Raw genomic sequence first — 20,017 nt, forward strand, 5'->3', positions numbered from 1 at the left:
CAATTAAACAGTGAACAGATGAACAAAGAGTAGGCCAGATTTCAACAGGTAGATACAGAAAAGGGCATCAGTATGGAGAAGGCAAAGAAATAGTGAAGCGACACAAAACATATAGAACAGAGAATCTTCTGTGCTTATAGCACATAGATTACCTGTGGGAAAAGGCATGACCCTTAAAATATCTTGTAGACGTAAGGCTTTAAGTGCCAGGTTTAAAGAGTGTTGGCTATTGTGTTAGCATAAGTGGAGAGACACTGCCTGTTTTAAGTAGAAGGTTGAGAGACGCATACTTCTGCTTTGAGGCATACTTAAGGAATATTGGTTGGGTGGTGTAATTCCAGACATATGGAGAGGAGAAAGACCGGAATAGAATATTAAGATGGTATCTCTATCATCTACACAATGTCCCCTGAAGGCTGAAGAAGGAACAAGGTCCGGGTCTCTGATTGGCACTGAGTCTTGTGCGCTCATCTCCAGGACTACTTCTTAGAGGCTTATTATAAAAATACACAAGTGGTAGTTTATAGTATAAACTCAAAGGGCTTCTGATATAAACACTGAGGAAAAATGGGAGAAAGGCCTACTTAAATGTGGTCAGAATAAATTTGGAATGAAATATTGTAATTTTGCAAAGAGATGAGGCATGACTAAGGAAGAATATGCATTAACTGGCCATAATTGCTGCTAAAAATTCACATGACATTAAATTAAGTTAGTTTAACCTTAAATTAAGAGTCAAGAATGTGCACAGAATAATAACGTTCTCCATCCAATCATTCATGTTTAATTTAACTAACAGCATAACTATGACGGCACATTCGGCACATGGCCGCACAGTGTTCTTAGAATGTTCCAAAGGCAGTTCTTTTGGCAGGGAGAGAAACCATGTTAACCTCTTCCTAAGCTTCATGGGGATCATTATTTAAAAATACTCCATTTTAGCAAAGCCCATAAACAGTTCAAAGGACAACTTCTAAATCCCCTGGCCACATATTTATTTAGATGTAACATCATTTTTACTGAAAGATTCATGTACAATCAAAAAATCTAATAACAGGTTAAGCAAATTACCGAATATCTGTCAGAATAACTTACAGATACTAAAATTTCTATTCCAAGGGATAGTTTGCCTGATGTGAAACAAAAATCAGATCTGACACTATCTATAAAATATAACTATATAAAAATATTACAGGGAAGGAAAATACAGGGAAGGAAACGCAGCAAGATGTCAACAGCAATTGTCTGAGTTAATGTGTTTCTGAGTAAGAATTCTTTTTATTTTTCTCTTTTTCAAATAAGTAGGTATTAATTTTATATTAAAATCCAACATAAACAATAAACCAGGAGCTGCTACTAACTCTAGAAAACAGTGGAGTTGGAACTGAGAGATTTCTGCAACACAAATATAAAGGTTTGGTTTATGGGCCTGTCACAGTGGGTAACTCATGGGTAGCACTCAATAAATAGTCAATGAATGAGATATGGCATAGAATAACAAGTCAATTTGGGCAATTCTCTTTTTTAAAAATTCAGTTGGTTAACAGGATGCCAAACAAAACACATAATTGGTTATAAAATGTTAATTTCTACCTGATTGTTGCAGAACTGTAGAGTGAAAATCCTGGGGAAAATCCAGGTGTTCTTCATTAGCTATTTCTTGGCCCTACTTTTAAGCTTAAAGTTTTCAAAACACAGACCCAGACAGTTCAGTGAAGTAACAACACAGGGAGGTGGCTATTTTGGATAACCTGGACTCCCCTCTCACTAAGGATTTATACAGTACATTTTTTGTTTTAATTTTGAAGTAAATATTTCAATGTTTTGATTGCTTTCCTACTTCTTAAGTCACCCAATTGGAATTTAATTTCTCGCAGATTCATCACTCTTAGGAACATTAGTTGCTACATTATCAGATAATAGAGTAAGTTCTTAGTGAGACCCTCACACCCCAAATGCTATGATTTTTGAGTTGTGAGTCTTTGTCTTGTCTTTTATTTGCAATTCCTAAAATGTACCTTGCTGTGGCACACTTTTATACTTTTTTGCATGCGTTTTTTTTTCTTTGCCCAGACACGTCCCAATAAATTCCTTGACCATCTGTTAAACTCCTGCTTATCTGTCTTGTGTTCTTTGATTACTGTATTAGTTCACTCCAAAACCTAGTGGCTTAAAATAATAAATATTTATCACCTCACAGAGTTTTGTGGGTGTTCAGAATTTGGAAGGAGAGAAGCTGGGTGGCTCATGTTTAAGGTTGTGTTTTACAGCATCCTTAAAGCATTTTTTCTGTGCTATTTTAAACTACAGGGCTCGAGGCAGTGACTACAGCAAGTTGTAGAGGAATCAAACTTTGAATCTTAACTCCCGCTTATTAGATGTGTGTCTCAGCATGAATAATTGACTTTGAATCTCAGCTTCTTCATCTTTAAAGTGGAAACTGTAGGGGGGCCTGGGTGGCTCAGTCGGTTAAGTGTCCAACTCTTGATTTGGGCTCAGGTCATGATCTCACAGTTTCATGAGTTCGAGCCCCACATTGGGCTCTGTGTTGGCAGCGTGGAGCCTGCTTGAATTCTCTCTCTCCCTTTCTCTCTGCCCCTCCCCAACTTGTACTATTCCTCTCTCTCTCTCTCTCTCTCTCTCTCTCCATCTAAATAAATAAATATATAAACATTAAAAAGAAATTTCAAGTGGAAACTGTAACATCAGCCCTGTTGTCAGAATTAAATGAGATAATATAGGTGAGAGCACACAGCCAACTGTAAAATACTGTACAGTGCGTTTGTACTGAGCCAGCCAGGATGCAACACTGCAGGCCCTGAGTTAATCCTGTAGATTCTGGTTTCCAGAATTCACTGCCTACTTTACTTAGCCACCACGCAAGGGTCCCTTTATTGTCTCTCCTCTTTGCTCAGAATATTTCCCAAATTTGTAACACAAGTTCTACACAGAATACGTATTCAACAAGCATTTGTTGCTGTTGATTATAATGTGGACAGTTATGCTGGTTTTCTTTCCATTTAGGGTAAAACATGAAACTCTTTAGATAGCAGTACCTCACAACCTAGAATAGAAAAAGACGAAGAAGTCCAGGATGATGAGTCGTCAAAGAGTACAGGTTCCAGGATAGAATAAACTTGTGTTTACTCCTAGCTCTGCCACACAGGATAACAGCATTGCTTACTTGACAAGGTCAAGACTAAAGGAGAAAATGCATGAGAAGCATCACATGGTAAGCACTCCATAAATGTGGATTACTATTCTCCTTGTGATTGATTATTAAATGGCTCCATCACTAATAAAAGAAAGGTGCTCAAACCCATGAAAGATGGCATCCTCCTACTTGCAAGTACCATTTTGGCCACTAGGATGACTTATTGAGTCCAGGAAAGAACACTCTCCAAGGTTTGCCTTGTCTACCTGGGTGGCTATCTATCTAAAACAGCCCGTCTGGCTTGAGCTATTTCCATTTGCTGTCTTTATGAGCCCAGAGGCATGCACAGCTCTGAGCACATTTCAGAAATTTGAAAAATAAACAATGAAATGCCTCATGCTTGCCACACATGTATTTTTCCTTCCATGATTTAGGTTGGCTGGTTCTACGCCATAAAAAGTTTATAATAAGTAAGAAAAAAAATAAAAAGGATGAAATTTGCCAGCTTCAAACTCTTTAACCCCACCCCCTAAAACTTTCCAACTCAAGGTTAAGATGTGAACAAATGTTCCACCCAATATGTTCATGAAAGATTTAATAATTACTTTGCTTATGAAAGTTTAAACAGCTGCTTAAGTTAGTAAAAAGGCTCCCACCCAGGCAAAATAACTTGCTGTACCCATTAAGAAGGTTTTACAAATCATCAGACTACGTATTCGGATGAAAGGCAAAATTGCATTTGCTATACAGCATCTAACTAGTCAATTCTGTAGGGCATGATTTTGTTCACCAGGTCAGTCAGGTTTTGTTTATTCCTTCAACAAGGGTCTTGACAGCATCAATGTTAAAGCTGTTTCCAAAGGGACTGCTGAGCTTTTCGATAATTTATGTTAAAAAACATATACATGAAATAGGCCATGTGTTTTCCTTTAGGTTCTTTTACAGCATAACCCCATGAACACAGGGTTCATTATCAGATGGATTTGGAAATTAAAGGGAGTCACATCACATTCCTTAAAAAAAAAAAGAAAAGAAAAATGCTACTCTTTGGGCTTATATACATACTACTCCTCTTCTGGAGCATTCCCCATCCCAGCACCCCAGCACCTTTAGCTTGGTTAACTCCTCGTGGTAAACTACCTGTGTTGTAGGAATAAGTTGGACCTCTCCAGAAAGGCTTCCTTGACCAGGATGTTCACCACTGCAATAAGCCTTCACTGTACCATGTAGCTGCCATATTATAGCACTTATCTACTTATCTCCTTCTATAGTGGTTACCTGTTCACTGGCTTGTCTCTTCTGCCCCAAGTGCTGTGAGGGCAATGTGATACAGCCAGCACACAGCAGGAGCTCGATAAATTCTTGTAGAATTAATGAATGAATTCCCCTTAGTCACCCAAACTGCACATTTCCTTCTTTGTCTCTTCTATATCCAAACTTTAACAATCTCTGCCAATTTTATTTCCTAAGTATTCCCTGAATCCTTCTCCTCTTTCTCAACACTATGTCAACTGGCTCAGTTCCAGTCCTATTATCTTCTGCCTGAATTTCAGTATTTGCCCCTGCTAACGTATACAGTGGCCAGAGGGTACTAAAAGGCAAAGCTACTGCTAAAACCCTTCAGTGACTTCCTACTGCCAACAGAACAAAGCCATAGCCTTGCACATGACATGCCAGGGCTGTGCTCTGTCCCTCCAATTTGCCCTTCCTATTTCTCAACCCCTTGCTTTTGCATAAGCTTTCCCCTCTCCAGGGAAGGCCAGGATTTATTGAGGGTCAGAGAGGCAAAACGACTGATCAAGAAAATAGAAGAGGTAGGATTTGAATTCTACTGGCCATGTTTCTAACTATAGTGCTATACTGCCCACCCTACACTCCTGCTACAACCCTCATGTCTGACGCATACCAGATACTCAATAAATTTGTGTTGTATTAATGAACAAATAGTTTTTTAAAGTGAATATTAAAAAACATCAAAACATAAGCTCCCCAAGAGATCTTATGCCCCTATCCTACTGTTTCTCAAAAAGTTTAGGGAATATTACAAAACTACCTCTTAAAAATTCCCAGAGTACACTAGCATAGTAAAGGTTTAAGAAGTGCCACACAAAAAAAGGAGTTTATTTAACTTTTTTTTAATAGAAGAGTTGCTAACTGTATTTGAACATAGAATATTAAACAAACAAAACACCTACCAACACTGTCAAATAATAAAAGGGCCCCATACACTGTGTACTATTAGTCTGATGATAATCTCCAAGTATTTTCTTTTTTAATAATGGAATTTTAGGGCTGGAAATGACCTTTGAGTTTTTCCAGATGAAGTTCCTCATTCTATAGCTGAAGGACTGAGTGGGCCGAGGTCACTCAGCTTATTTGTGGCAGAAATAAAACCAGAACAAAGGCCTGGCAACACTCATGTAGTGTTCCTTCCATTACTCCACACCAATGATTCTTAATCTGGGGTGACTTCTGTCCTAGATATTTGGTAATGTCTGAAGACATTTTGACAGTCATGGTTATAGGGTGTGGGGGAGAGGCCAGGGATGCTGCTAAATATTCTACAACGCACAGGGTAGACCCCCACAACAAAGAATTATTTGGCCCAAAATGTCGATAGTGTAGATGTTGAGAAATCCTACTCTCCTACACATACACACAAAGAAAAAGTGAGCTCTCCAGCTAACAAACTAGAGCTTTCATCTCAATGTTTCCCACTAGCCTCCATAGTGCTGCATTATATTTGAAATAATACTTTATAGGAAAACTGAAATTGTTCTTTGAATCCATGAAAATAACTACTGTAGGAAAAAGGTATGTATAAAAAAACAATTTCACTCATCAAGGCTTTATCAAAATGGGTTTAGATATCATCAGCCAAAATAAAAAAATCTGAAACATTTTTGTTTTCCACATAATTCCCTCAGAAGACTTCTGGAATATATTAACATTTTTAAAATATTGCATTTACTAGGAAAAACCTCAAAATAAGGTCTAGGAAATCACTGAGGAGCAAAAGAAGTAGGCCAGCCTCCAGAGTCAACACAGGGCAATCTGTTATCACGGGAGAGTCTCTCCTACAGGTGCACTAAATCCCTCATTTCCGGTAACATGCCCTCTTATCAGGTCAGTTTGAGAACAACTCTCCTCCTGTGTTTGCTTGTTTGTTTGAGTGAGATACCCTGGAAGCATCACAAAGTAAGGGCGGGAAAGGACTATTTGCGCTGATATCAGAGGAGGGTCCCCCCCTACACTGGGCACTACACAGAGGATGCCCACAGGGAAGCCCCTGCTTTACAAGAAAGCAACTTGCTCTCAAGAGTACAGTTTCCTCACTGGGTAAATGTACTATGGTTATGTAAAGTGTTGTTATTGGGGAAGGTGGTCAAAGGGTACACCTGGGCTCTCAGCACTATTTTTGCAACTGCTTGTGAGTCTAAAATTACTACAAAATAAAAAGTTGTTGGGGCCACCTGGGTGGCTCAGTTGGCTGAGTGTCCAAGTCTGGATTTCGGCTCAGGTCATGATCTCACAATTCGTGAGTTCAAGAAGCCCCATGTCGGGACTTAAGATCCCCTCTCTCTCCCTCTCTCTTTGCCCCTCCTTCATTCATTCTCTCTCTCTTTCTCTCTCTCTCTCTCTCTCTCTCTCTCTCTCAAAATAAATAAATAAACTTAAAGAACGTTTTTTTAAAAAGTTGTTAATTTTTTAAATGACGTGCCTGGTAGGAGACCTATGTTGGCTTTGTCTGTGGTCCTCTGTTAAAACAGAAACACCTTGGGGGCGCCTGGGTGGCGCAGTCGGTTAAGCGTCCGACTTCAGCCAGGTCACGATCTCGCGGTCCGTGAGTTCGAGCCCCGCGTCGGGCTCTGGGCTGATGGCTCAGAGCCCGGAGACTGTTTCCAATTCTGTGTCTCCCTCTCTCTCTGCCCCTCCCCCGTTCATGCTCTGTCTCTCTCTGTCCCAAAAATAAATAAACGTTGAAAAAAAAAATTATAAAAAAAAAAACAAACAAAAAAAAAAACAAAAAAAAAAACAGAAACACCTTGTTACCTGATTGGGGGGAGTAAAGGGATATGAACAGGGGCACAGGGGAACAGGGTGTCATAAAGAGTCATTAAGACCACAGAAGTGATTTCATCCATCAGATCCTGTTCCAAAGTGACAAGGAGCTAAAGAGGGATGACTCAAGGAAGACTTACCTGAGAGATGATGCACAGAAGAACAGACATATCACTTGGTGGTTTTCCCAGGTGACAACCTTCATGAGAGTTCTCAGAAAACTCTGAGACAACTAGGGATGAGATTTATGAGACCTCTTTGTATATAGGAAAGAGATGTCAGGAGAAAAGGCATGAAAGGAAGACAAAATCTCTCCTGTGTAATGACTTGGTAGGGACGGCACTGCCTGTGCAGATTCTATCCCGTTGAGGTAGGGCCAGGCACAATGGGATATCCTTAGGGCCGAAAGAAATGGGAGTCAGGAAATCTGGAGTCACATTCCAGGTGTGCTCCTATCACACATTTGTTGTGTCCACTGGGACAAGTCACTCTGGGATTTGATCTTCTCATCTGAAAATCAGGGATTGGTATTAGATGCTAAGACCCCTACCTCTCCGTCTCTGTTTCTGTCCAAGACTCCTTTAAGCGTTAGGATAACCTCTATTGATTTAATACAAAAATAAAACTTATTCATGGATGGCAACAAGTTTTCTATGAATTTTCCAATGCAAATCAGTTCCTTAGTGAATGGGAAATAGACATAATATTGCTAATTTAGCACCTGGAAGTATCAGCTCAGAAGTCAAAGTGCTCTTGTTCTCACTCTCGCATCCTCCTTCTCAACTATGGGTGGGCCTCAAAGGTACCATGGTTTCCTAGGAATAAAGCTGTCTGAGAGAAAGGAGTTCAGAGACCTAAGGTCAGAGCTTCTAGAGGACTGTTTTCTGCCCATGAAATGCACCTCCTCAGCGTGTTCAAGGTCTGCTGAATTCTCCACAATATGCCCTAACCACAGAAGAGCAGTTTTTGAGGAGGTCGAAGTGCAGAGAGAATTCTAGGCTTGGAGGAGCCAAAACATGCCACTGTGGGTTGTTTAGGAAGATGGTAGAAGTAATGTGTATAATAGCCCTACTCTGCCACTTTCATATATTGAAACCCAATAAACTATCTGTATTACTGGCATTTTTAAAAGCCTGTGGTTGGTTAATTCAGTACAGGCTTATGGCCCTACTATGCAATAGGGTTTTGTAAAGTATTAATGCTTCATCAATCACATATGTGCTTTTCTAGAGCAGAAAGTCACCACACCTTGTCCATGGTTCTTGGGCCAGATCAAAAGGATTCTTTATGTGTTAATTGTTTTTCTTTCATTAAGGTGCTGTGAACAAAAAATGAGACTTAACTTCTTCAAGCCACCCAGGATGTCTGACCTGAAAGCAGAATAATAGCTGCAATAAACCCTCTCCTTTTTAGAGATAATTCCATTGCAACTAATTTGCTCAGCATGTGTCAGAGACACGTTAGTCAACCTAAACCAGCACCATCAACATTTATATCACTGTCACCATTACAGCAATCCCCCTTCATTCATCGGGGACACATTCCAAGATTCCCAGTGGATGCCTGAAACCACAGACAGCATCGAATCCTATATATACTATATTTTTTCCTATACATACATACCTATGACAAAGTTTAACTTATAAATTAGGCACAGTAGGGTATTAACAACAGTAATAAATAGAGCAATTATAATAATATATGGTAATAAATGTTATGTGAATGTCTCTGTGTCCCTCTCAAAATATCTTATTGTACTATATTCACTCTTCTTGTGATGATGTACAATAATAAAATGCCTATGTGATGGGATGAAGTAAGGAGAATAACGCAGGTATGTGATGTAGCCCTAGGCTACTCGTGACCTTCTGATCATCTGCTTCTGACCTCGGCTGACCAAAGGTACCTGAAATTGTGGCAAGTGACACTGCAGATAAGGTGGGGCTACTGTACTGATAATTAAATCACTGGTACTGAGTGATTTTAGGAAAGTTTACCAGAGTTTAGGAGAGCTAGACTCCTTCACCAGTCAATGAAAAAAATAGGTCTTAGTTGGCATTTGAGTCTCCATTATAAGTTTCCTTCCCCTCCTTCATTCTCATTTTCTGCTCATTTATGAACAGGACTACATAATTTCCTCTTACCTATAACTGCCTTCCTTTTAACCTGCCCAAATTCTTCCCTCTTTGTCTCTTTTCCTTTGTCTTCTGCTCACCTCTGATTACTCATAACTGAGTATTTATCTTTATCATAACCTTTATCTTATAGGAACAGGAGAGGGGGCCTGACAGCAGGGAAACACCATGTGGAGATCAGTGTTGTAAGATAGCTCTGAGCTACACTGCAAAAATACAGAAATAGAGGAGATATTAGAACAAAAAAATCATGGGGGGAAGAGCAAGGGCCTAAATTAGGACAATCATTACAGTAAAGGCAAGACGGACAGATTTTTTTTTAATATGCAGAAAGTAGACTTAAAAGGATGTGGTACCAGGCTGTAGAACAGTGATAAAGAGGGGACAATGAAAAATACTGTGACATTCTCTAAACGGGCTGACAGGGAAATATGGTTCCTTTCACAGAGATGAGAAACTAAGGCAAATGATCAGGCATGAGGGAGTTGAGTTGTTCAGGTTTGGACATACAGAGCTGCATTTAGGAGTGATGTCCAATATGCCAATGGATAATCAGTGTTCTGAATGCGGCAGGAGAACTTCTAGATATTAAAGGATTAAGAAAATTCTGCAAACATTTTCTCCTTCATTTCCTCTTTTCACTTTACTGAAACAAAATATGTTTTCCAGAAGCTACTACATGCCAAGTCCTGAGATAGGCATTAGTGAAAAGCAAGGAAAAAAAAAAAAAAAGTAAACATTGTGTCTGCTCAGGGCATTTGCAAGCTCTGGCGGGAAGATGACACCATAACAATGATATCATAACAGCACACAGTGCCGGGATGAGGTGAAGGTTACCAAAGGAAGCTTCTTGGAAGAGATAGCATTTATCAGGGATAGACTGTGCTTACTCAGGTTCCTTAACTCACTGATGCCTGGGGGGGAATGATACATGCTTGCTGCTTCCCTTCACAGCCTGGGCAGCCCCTGCGGTTTTGGGCAGACTATAAGGCAGATTCCCACCCCCACCCCCCCAAAACAGTCACATGGACTTCACTACACTCATCCACATTCCTTCCGTGGAAGTAATAGCATAACTTCTTTATGGAAGAGCTTCTGTTAATCTTCTACCTTGTATATCTTGGTAACAGTGTACTTATAACCCACTTCTCTGGAATCTACCCACCTAAAGAGTCTACCGCACAGAATTAAGAGATGGAGGCAACTTGATGGCGACCAGATTGCTTCATATTCAGGCTGGCCCAGCAATTCTACTCCTAGGCATTTACCCAAGGAGAAATGAAGACACGCGTACACAGAAAGACTGTATAAGAATAGTCACATAAGTTTTACTCATAATAGTCAAAAACTAGAAACCACCCAAATGTGCAACAATTGCTGAATGCATAAACAAATTGTGGTATATCCATGCAATTAAATATCACTCAGGAGCAATAGAAATGAATGGACAATTGGTAAAACAATGTGGATAATCTCAAAAGCAGTATGCTGACTGAAAGAAGCCACAGAGGAAAGACAACCGATTCTGTGATTCCACTCCTTGGAAGTTCCAGAGAAGAAAAAACTATAGTTCTCAAAAGCAGATCGGTGGTTACCATGGGGCAGGGGAGTGGAGGAGGAGATGGACAGCAAAGGGGCACAAGGCAGTGTTCGGAGCGATGAAAATATTCTATATTATGATTATTGCAGTGGTTACATTACTGCATACGTTTTTCAAAGATCACTGAATTGTAACTTAAATTTGGTAAATTTATGTAATTTTACTTCCATAAAGCTGATTTAAAAAAAAAAAATCATGCCAGACTGAGGAGTAGCCAGACTGAGCATTCCCAGATCGAAGATGCCCAGAAACTCTTCTACTTTAATGATTTAACTCAGACCTTGATACCTCCTGGCTGTTTCAGACTAAGGGTCCCCATAACTCACTCATCTTGCCACCCAGGCTAGGGGCCAGAGTAGCCTGCTCGCCCAGACAACTGATCACAGATAATCCTAAACTCCTCCTGCCCTGTACTAACAGCCTTAAAAATGGCAACACTTTTTCCAGTAGATCCTGGAACTACTGACTGGGGAAAACACCTGGTAAGGTTACACATTAAGGGGTCTGACTACTTAGTAGCTGGAATACAGACTCTGGATTCTTCTGTTGTTACCAGTTCCCTAAAGGGCAAGGGACTTGTTTGTTTGCTTTTTCAATGTTTGAAACTAGAGTTTCTCTACAGCTATTTGACTCCCTATGGTACCACCGAGATCTTGCTTTTCAATCATCCCTGTGGCTACAACCCCAAAGCTGATGCATGCCCGTGTCCTGGAAGTGATTTGGGAAGGAAGAAAAGGGTCCCGAACATAAAACCAACCTTTACTGCGGCAAAGCCCTTAAGTCTGGGAGAGGTCCTGAGTTAAGACATGTATGGAAGGTTTGTTTCTCTATCACTATTCACTTCTTCCTTCATCCCATTGATCTCCTTAAGCAAAAATAAGTCTGAAATTCTGGAATAACTTCCTTTAAGTGCTACTTTAGAATTTCAGTAGCTATTAATAGAGGAAATTTATACCAGACACCTTATCAAAACTGGTTTTGTTTTGTTTTGTTTTGTTTTTTCTTTTTGTACATTTGATGCCATATGAGGTAAACTTACATTCAATGAGTGCCATGTTGTGCCAAACACTGTGCTGGCTATTTGACGTGCTAGGCTAATCGAGTTCTCATGATCATCCTGGTAAGTTACCTATACCATTCTGTCTTTGAGGGGAAGATCTCTAAGACTCACAGAATAAGTAACTTGCCAAACTTATTTAACCTTCAGCTAGCATAGAGTATGGATCTGCCTCTAGTACTATTTGATTTTCAAGTGTTGCAAGGAAAAATAAATACTTTTGGAAATTACTGCAGTCTAAGACTTGGTTTAGAGGTGCCTGGGTGGCTCAGTCAGTTAAACGTCTGACTCTTGGTTTTTGGCTCACAGTTCCTGAGTTCAAGCCCCATGTCCGGCTCTGCACTGACAGTGTGGAGCCTACTTGGGATTCTCTCTCTCTCTCTTTCTCTCTCTCTCTCTCTCTCTCTCTTCCTCTCTCAACTCCTCCCCCACTCATGCTCTCTCTCTCAAAATAAACAAATAGACTTAAAAAAATTTTTTAAATAAAATAAAACCTGGTTTAACATTTATAAGGTCCTAGGTTTCAGTCCTTTCCCAGCCACTTACTAGCTGTGTGGACGTTAGGCACCTGAGCTACCTTCTACATTAGTTTCCTCACCTATAAAATGATGAAAATAAACCCAACTTTACTAAATGTTGAAAGAATCAAATAACATAATCCATACATACAATAGGCACAGTAACTATTAGCTATAGGTATGATCTCAAATACTAACCTGGCTCCAGTTGGAATAAACACAACACGTATATACAAGTAGTGCCCTCGGCTATTCAGAGGCTGAGTTTCCACACCATGGATCCTATTCCACCCTTCAATATGTTGTAGAACTTTTGGTTGGAAAAATATATACAAAGATCCTGCCATTAATGAGTTTATAAGGACCATCTCTGCAGATTCAGGTTCTCTCTTTCCCCAACCATCTCTAAAAACTGACACTTGACCATGAAACCCTACTCCAAGACAGCCCATCCATTTCCTTGACTCACCTGCTCTGGGTACTTGCTGCCAATGATCTCTGCTACAGTGTTGAAGGAATCAGCATCTGGATAGTTCTTTGCCCCCATCTTCAGCTGAATAACAATTCTGTTCCCACGAGAAGCCATTCTTGACATCATTTCTGCATCTTCCACTGTAATACAGGCTGTTGGGATTTTTGGCACACCATCTTGGTATTCCTGAATACCTGTGTGAGGACTTGAGAAAAAGAAGGCACCAGGTCACCTTAAAAGTAAAAATGGGGGGCGCCTGGGTGGCTCAGTTGGTTGAGCGTCCGACTTCAGCTCAGGTCACGATCTCGCAGTCCGTGGGTTCGAGCCCCGCGTCGGGCTCTGGGCTGATGGCTCAGAGCCTGGAGCCTGCTTCCAATTCTTTGTCTCCCTCTCTCTCTGCCCCTCCCCCATTCATGCTCTGTCTCTCTCTGTCTCAAAAATAAATAAATAAATAAAAACGTTAAAAAAAAAAAGTAAAAATGGGCCAAAAGTATTTTTTTTAAGTGTCTGTATTTGACATTTGATTCTCACTGATTTCCATTTGCATATGAGAAATATGATGGGTGGGCAATATTGGATTATTTGCTTTTGAATATAATTTTTCCTTTTGGTAAAAAAATAACTTAGAAACCTCAACTTTACAATCATCTCATTGAAAACATTACATGACATTTATTTTGATAATGTGATGATCCTTTAAAGTTGCAAGTTTCCTCAAATTCAAAAGAACATTAACAGTGCCTTCATGACCAAGAGGTGAGTGAATGCAAGTGTTCAAGGAGACCAAGAAAGCTCTCAAGTCCCTCAAGGCTGCAGACCAGACGACCCACACATCTGGAGGAAAACTGCCCACGCACATCCAGCTTTCTGGTCACTGACGGCTCTGGGCACGTTTTCTTCTCACTCATACACACAGAGACAGTAGGGCACCTTGCAGGAAAACTAGGACAATGGGACATGCTTGTGTGTCCATGAAGAAAAGTGCCATATAAACCCTGCTCCCCGATGTTACTGCCACAAGAGGCAACTATTACAATTTTGGCACTAAGAAAGAAATATTGCCCCTATGGTCAAGTTTTTCCTGCTAATTTCCAGGTGCTTCTTAGATTACTAAAAACACTTGTAATTGATGTTTCTATTCATCTATTGTTGGTTCAACCTCTATACATGCTAGTTGAGTTTATCAAACTCACTTTCTAAAATTGTTCTTTCAAACTGACCCTTTCCGCTCGTGAGGCACAACTCTAAACCCTCCCAAACCACAGCTCCCTCAGGACCAAGCAGGCACAGCTCCAAAGTGTGCACCACACCCTATCAGTGCATTCCCATCTTCTGGTAAAGCACAAGCTAATGGCCTCCCTTTTAAAAGTAATTTTTCTTTCCTTATTTCCATGTTTGTCTCAGGTTGTCTCAGATTTGCAGAAAAAGCCTTTCTCATCCTCTCACCCACAACACATTTCTCTCCTACAGAAGTGATTCCAACCTCCACATGCATAAACACAATGTTCCAGTCTTATCACTGCTTTCTTGGTGTGACTGCATTGTTGTGACAATGTCAGATGACTATTTACTTCCTTAGAGAAACTGCACAGCAAAATGATTAAGAACAGAGATTTTGGAGCAAGTCCATCCAGGTTCAAACCTGGGCTATGGCACTTATTGCTAATTGACCTTGAGCAAGTTATATATATTTGTTTCAGTGGCTTCATCTATAAATAAAAGTGATAATAATAATACATCCTTAATTCATAGAGTTATTTTGCAGATTCAGTGAATTTATACAAGTGAGTCAACTTGCCATGCATGAAACACAGCACTCAATAAATGCTAAATATTTATTTTGTTAACTTGTCTATTACATCATCCCTGTAGAGAGAGACTGTTTAATTTCAAATCCTTAGAACCATCTAAGCACTTCCTTTATGAACATTTCTTAAATGTTGACTGAAAATGTTAGTCTTCATCAAGAGAGGGACAAAGGACTTATAAACTCAAAAATTGTAATACAGAAACCCTGAATTGAATCCCTGATCTGGAATATGCCTAATCTACCCTAACTCCTGGTTCAAGATGGCCTTTGGGGTCACATAACCCAGGTAAAATCCTGGCTCTACCATTTTCTACCCACACGACATGAAGCAACTTAGATGACCTCTCTGTTTCTGAGTTTTCACATCTGTAAAGTGGAGAATAATATTAGTATTGACTCCATAAGATTGCTATGAAGACAAAAGATATAGTATATGTAAAGAACTTAAAACAGTGTTTGGCACATCGTAATTATTTAGTAAACATTAGCTATTATTATTACTTCAGTGTTAATTTTTCCCATTGAGTTGACAGTGACTAATGACCAAAGGTACTTGGAAACACGTAGGAAGACAATCTAAATATTTATTGTTTGGATTACCTTACATGATGTCTGGGATTCAACAAACTTTCCTGTTCTCAGACTTTCTTACTTAAGAAGTATAACACTTCACAACAGTCTTTTTTTTTTAAGTTTTTATTTAAATTCCAGTTAGTTAACATACAGTGTAATATTGGTTTTAGGTATATAATACAGTGATTCAACACTTCCATACAACACCCAGTTCTCATCACAACAAGTACTTTCCTTAATCCCTATCACCTATTTAACCCCTCCCTCCACCTACCTCTTCCAGTAACCATCAAACCAAAGTTTGTTCTCTAGAGTTAACAGTCTATTTCTTGGTCCCCCCCCCCACTTCTCTGTCTCTCTCTCTCTCTCTCATCCTTGCTCATTTTTGTTTAAATGATAGTTCTAAACAAATTTGTACCAGTAAGCTACAGGTAGGAGTTCTTAAAGTGGGGACAGTAAGTTAGGCATGTACCTAACATGGCTCCACTGAAGAAAATAGCACTGGAAGGCATCTTCCAACTATGGTTCTGAATTCAAAATATAAAAGCTTTATAATTTGTTTCTGCAATTAAAAACGTCCCCCAGTGGGGCGCCTGGGTGGCGCAGTCGGTTAAGCGTCCGACTTCAGCCAGGTCACGATCTCGCCGTCCGTGAGTTCGAGCCCCGCGTCAGGCTCTGGGCTGATGGCTCAGAGCCTGGAGCCTGTTTCTGATTCTGTGTCTCCCTCTCTCTCTGCCCCTCCCCCGTTCATGCTCTGTCTCTCTCTGTCCCAAAAATAAATAAACGTTGAAAAAAAAAATTAAAAAAAAAAACAAAAACAAAAACAAAAAAAAACGTCCCCCAGTTGTGCAGTATCCAGCACTGTAGTATAGTAGAAGTAGGCAGAATAAAGACTCAACACTTTTATTTGGAGTACTGTACCTTTGCCATCAATTGTTCTATAGGGAAATGATCAGCATTAAACAATACCTTTCTGTCTCCATTTATAACCCTGCTTGCAATTTAACAATAGCAAAGGGTATACTATAAAGGAAGCCATAAAAACTCAAAACAATTACATTTAAAAATTAATACCAATTCTTTATAAACTATTCCAAAAACTATAAGGGAACATTTTTCAACTTGTTCTACAAGGTCACTATTACTGATATCAAAACCAGATAAAGATATCAGAAGAAAAGAAAACTACAGACCAACATCTTTTATAAATATAAATGCAAAAAAAAAAAAAAAAAAAAACACCCAAAACTATCCAACAAAATGGAAGCAAACTGACACCAGCAACAAATGAAAAGGATTATACATCATGACCAAGAGAGATTTATCACAGAAATGCAAGGTTGGATTAACATCCAAAAATCAATGAATGTAATTTATCACATAATATAAAAGGACAAAAACCACATGATCACCCCAACAGATGCTGAAAAAGCATTTGACAAAATCTAACACTCCTTCATGATTAAAAAAAAAAAAAAACAACTATAGTAGCAAGAGAGTGTGGTACTGGTATAAGGATAGGTAGATCAATAGAATAGAATTTAAAGTCCAAAAATAAACCTTTAAAAGAATGGTCAATTCATTTTCAACAAAGGTGCCAAGACAATTCAGTGGATATAGAAAAATATTTTCAGAGAAACAGTGCTGGGGCCAACCAAATAACCACATGTAAGAGAATAAAGTTGTATTCACGTATCACAACATATACAAAAATTAATTAAAAAATTAATCACAGATCTAAATGTAGGAGCTAAAACTATAAAACTTCATGACCTTGGGTAAGTAATTGTTTCTTAGATACAATACCCAAATCACAAGCAACAAAAGAAAAAAATAGATAAATTGAATTATCAGAATTGTAAACTTCTGGATTTCAAAAGATACCAGGAAAAACAGAAAAGACAACATAAAGAATGGGAGAAAAACTTTGCAAATCGTATACCTGATAAGGCACTTGTATCTAAAATATCTAAAGACCTCTTAAGATCTCAAAAATAAAATGGCTATCCAATTAAAAAATGGGTAGAATATGAATAGACATTCTTCAAGTAAAGTATACAAACAGATTATAAGCATGTAACAAGATGCTTAATATCATTAGACAGCAGGAAAATGCAAATTAGAACCACTATGAAAAAAAACCACTATGAAATGTCACTTCATACCCACTAGGATGGCTATGATCAAAAAGATAAAAACAAGTATTGGCAAGGATGTAGAAAAATTTGAATGCTTGTACATTGCTGATGGGAATGAAGAATGGTATAGCCACTTTGAAAAACAATTTGACAGTCCCTTAAAAAGTGAAACATGTACTACTAGGTCTATATTCAAGAGAATTTATAATATATGTTCACACAAAGACTTGCACACAAACGTTCATAGCAGCATTATTAATAATAGTCAAAGGTAAAAAACAACCTTATGTCCATTAGCTCATGAACGGACAAACAAATTGTATGTCCACACAATGGAATCTTATTCAGTAATAAAAAATTATGTTTTTATACATGATACAACATGGATGAAACTTGAAAACATTATCTTAAGTGAAAGAAGTAAAAAAAGACCACATACTGTAACATTCTACTTATATGAAGTGTCTAGAATAGGTAAATTGGTAGAGGTAAAAAGTAAAATTTAGGTTGCCTAGAGCTGGTCAGGAGAGAGGAAAATGGGCAGTGAATGCTATGGGGTTTCCTTTTGGGATGATGACAATATTCTAAAATTGGATAGTGATGGATGGTTGTATAACTTTGTGAATATAGCTTCACTGATTCAGCCAGCTTGCTGGCTATGGATCTTGTGACTTCACAGCCTCCATAATCATGTAAGCCAATTCCTCATAATAAAACTATGTGTGTGTGTGTGTGTGTGTGTGTGTGTGTGTGTGTGTGTGTATCCTATTGGTTCTCTTTTTCTTAAAGAAGACTGACTAAAACAGCCACAATGAGTCAAATTTCTTTTTATTTGTATCCAAATATATTCCCAACATTTGCAAGACCAAAATAAATGGTGCACTGCATATTTAAAAATTATAAATATTAATATTAAACCTTTCTTTTCAAAAATATACAGCTTCAAATCAAATATATAAATCCAAAATTAAAGTTACTGGAAGAAGCCATTATAAAGGATTCTGGGAAGATAGTGAAGTAAACCTGCCCTGTAAGAAATGCTCAAGGGAGTCCTAGAGGATGAAAGGATACTGGACAGTAACTTGAAGCCATATAAAGAAATAAAGATCTCAATAAAGAGAAATAAATGGGCAATTATAAAAGCTATTTTTAATTGTAACAACGGTTTGTAGCTTCATTTTTGTGTTTCCTAAATGATTTAAGAGACCAATACATTTAAAATAATCATTAGTTTATGTTTTGGGACACATAACATATTAAGATGTAATTTTGTGATATCAATGACCAAAAAGCATGGGGGTAGAGCTGAAAAGGAGCAGAGTTTTTAGATGTTATTGAAGTTAAGCTGGCATAAATTCAAATTAGAGTACTATAACTTTAGGATATTCAATGTAATCCCCATGGTAACTACAAAGAAATAGCTCCAGAATATAAACAAAAGCAAATGAAAAAGAAATGTAAATATTCCACTACAAAAAATCAGCTAAGCACAAAAAAAGACAGTAATGCAGCAAACGAGGAACAAAAAAAGAGCTGAAAGGCATAAAGGGAGCAAATAGCAAAATGAAAGAAATAAGACCCTGCTTAGTAATAATTACTTTAAATGTAAATAGATAAAATCTCTAATCAAAAGACAGAGATTGGCAAATGGATTTTTTAATGATCCAACTATATGCAATCTAAAAGAGACTCACTTTACAGCTAAAGACAGAAATATTTTGAAAATGAAAGGATGAAAAAAGATATTCCATGCAAATATTAACTAAAAAACAATAGGGGTGGCTATAATGATACCAGACAAAATGGACTTTAAATCAAAAAGTTTATGAGACAAAGAAGAACATTATATATATTAATAAAAGTGTCAATACAGCAAGAAGATATTCACAATTATAAACATTTATGTACCTAATGATAGACCATCAATATATATGAACCAAAACTGACAGAATTGAACGTAGAAATAGATAGTTCTAGAACAACAATTTGACACTTCAATATTCAATTCTCAATAGTGGATAGAGAAACCTGTGGCACATACCTGTTCTTAAACATTCTTCTCTTGGATAGTCCCTCAGCATGTACTCTCAGACTCTAGGGCTATAAAAGCAGGTCCTAAGGGAGATGGAGTTACAGAGATCTGCTCGCCTTGTACCCACCTAAAACACACTTCTGTCCATGAGTCCCCTTAATAAACCATTTCTAATCAAGCTGGACTTCTTTATTTTTTTCTTCACTTTTATGTCTCCTTCAGCCTTTAGAAGTCATTTTGTATATACCTCCTTTTCACAGAACAGCCAGACAGAAGATAAGTAAGGAAACAGAGGACTTAACACAATAAACCCACTAGATCTCACAGACCACTCTATCCAACAACAGCATACACACTCTTCTCAAGGACATGGAATATTTTCCAGGATAGACCACCTTAGGCCACAAACTGTGTCTCTACAGATTTAAAAAGATATGTATTGGGGCACCTGGGTGGCGCAGTTAAG

General features: G+C 38.4%; 1 protein-coding gene across 9 annotated transcripts in view; it reads right to left on the minus strand.

The window, feature by feature from the left end:
- The window catches only part of CPQ (carboxypeptidase Q), a 549,973-nt gene that overhangs the window by 323,478 nt on the left and 206,478 nt on the right, over positions 1-20,017 (minus strand). For all 9 annotated transcript variants that reach the window (XM_045454131.1, XM_045454133.1, XM_045454135.1 and 6 more), the window contains exon 4: positions 12,996-13,203. In XM_045454131.1, the coding sequence (XP_045310087.1) occupies positions 12,996-13,203 (208 nt within the window). The remainder of the gene's footprint in view (positions 1-12,995; positions 13,204-20,017) is intronic.

The sequence above is a fragment of the Leopardus geoffroyi genome, chromosome C3, assembly GCF_018350155.1.
Source record: "Leopardus geoffroyi isolate Oge1 chromosome C3, O.geoffroyi_Oge1_pat1.0, whole genome shotgun sequence".
Classification (NCBI taxonomy): Eukaryota; Metazoa; Chordata; class Mammalia; order Carnivora; family Felidae; genus Leopardus; species Leopardus geoffroyi.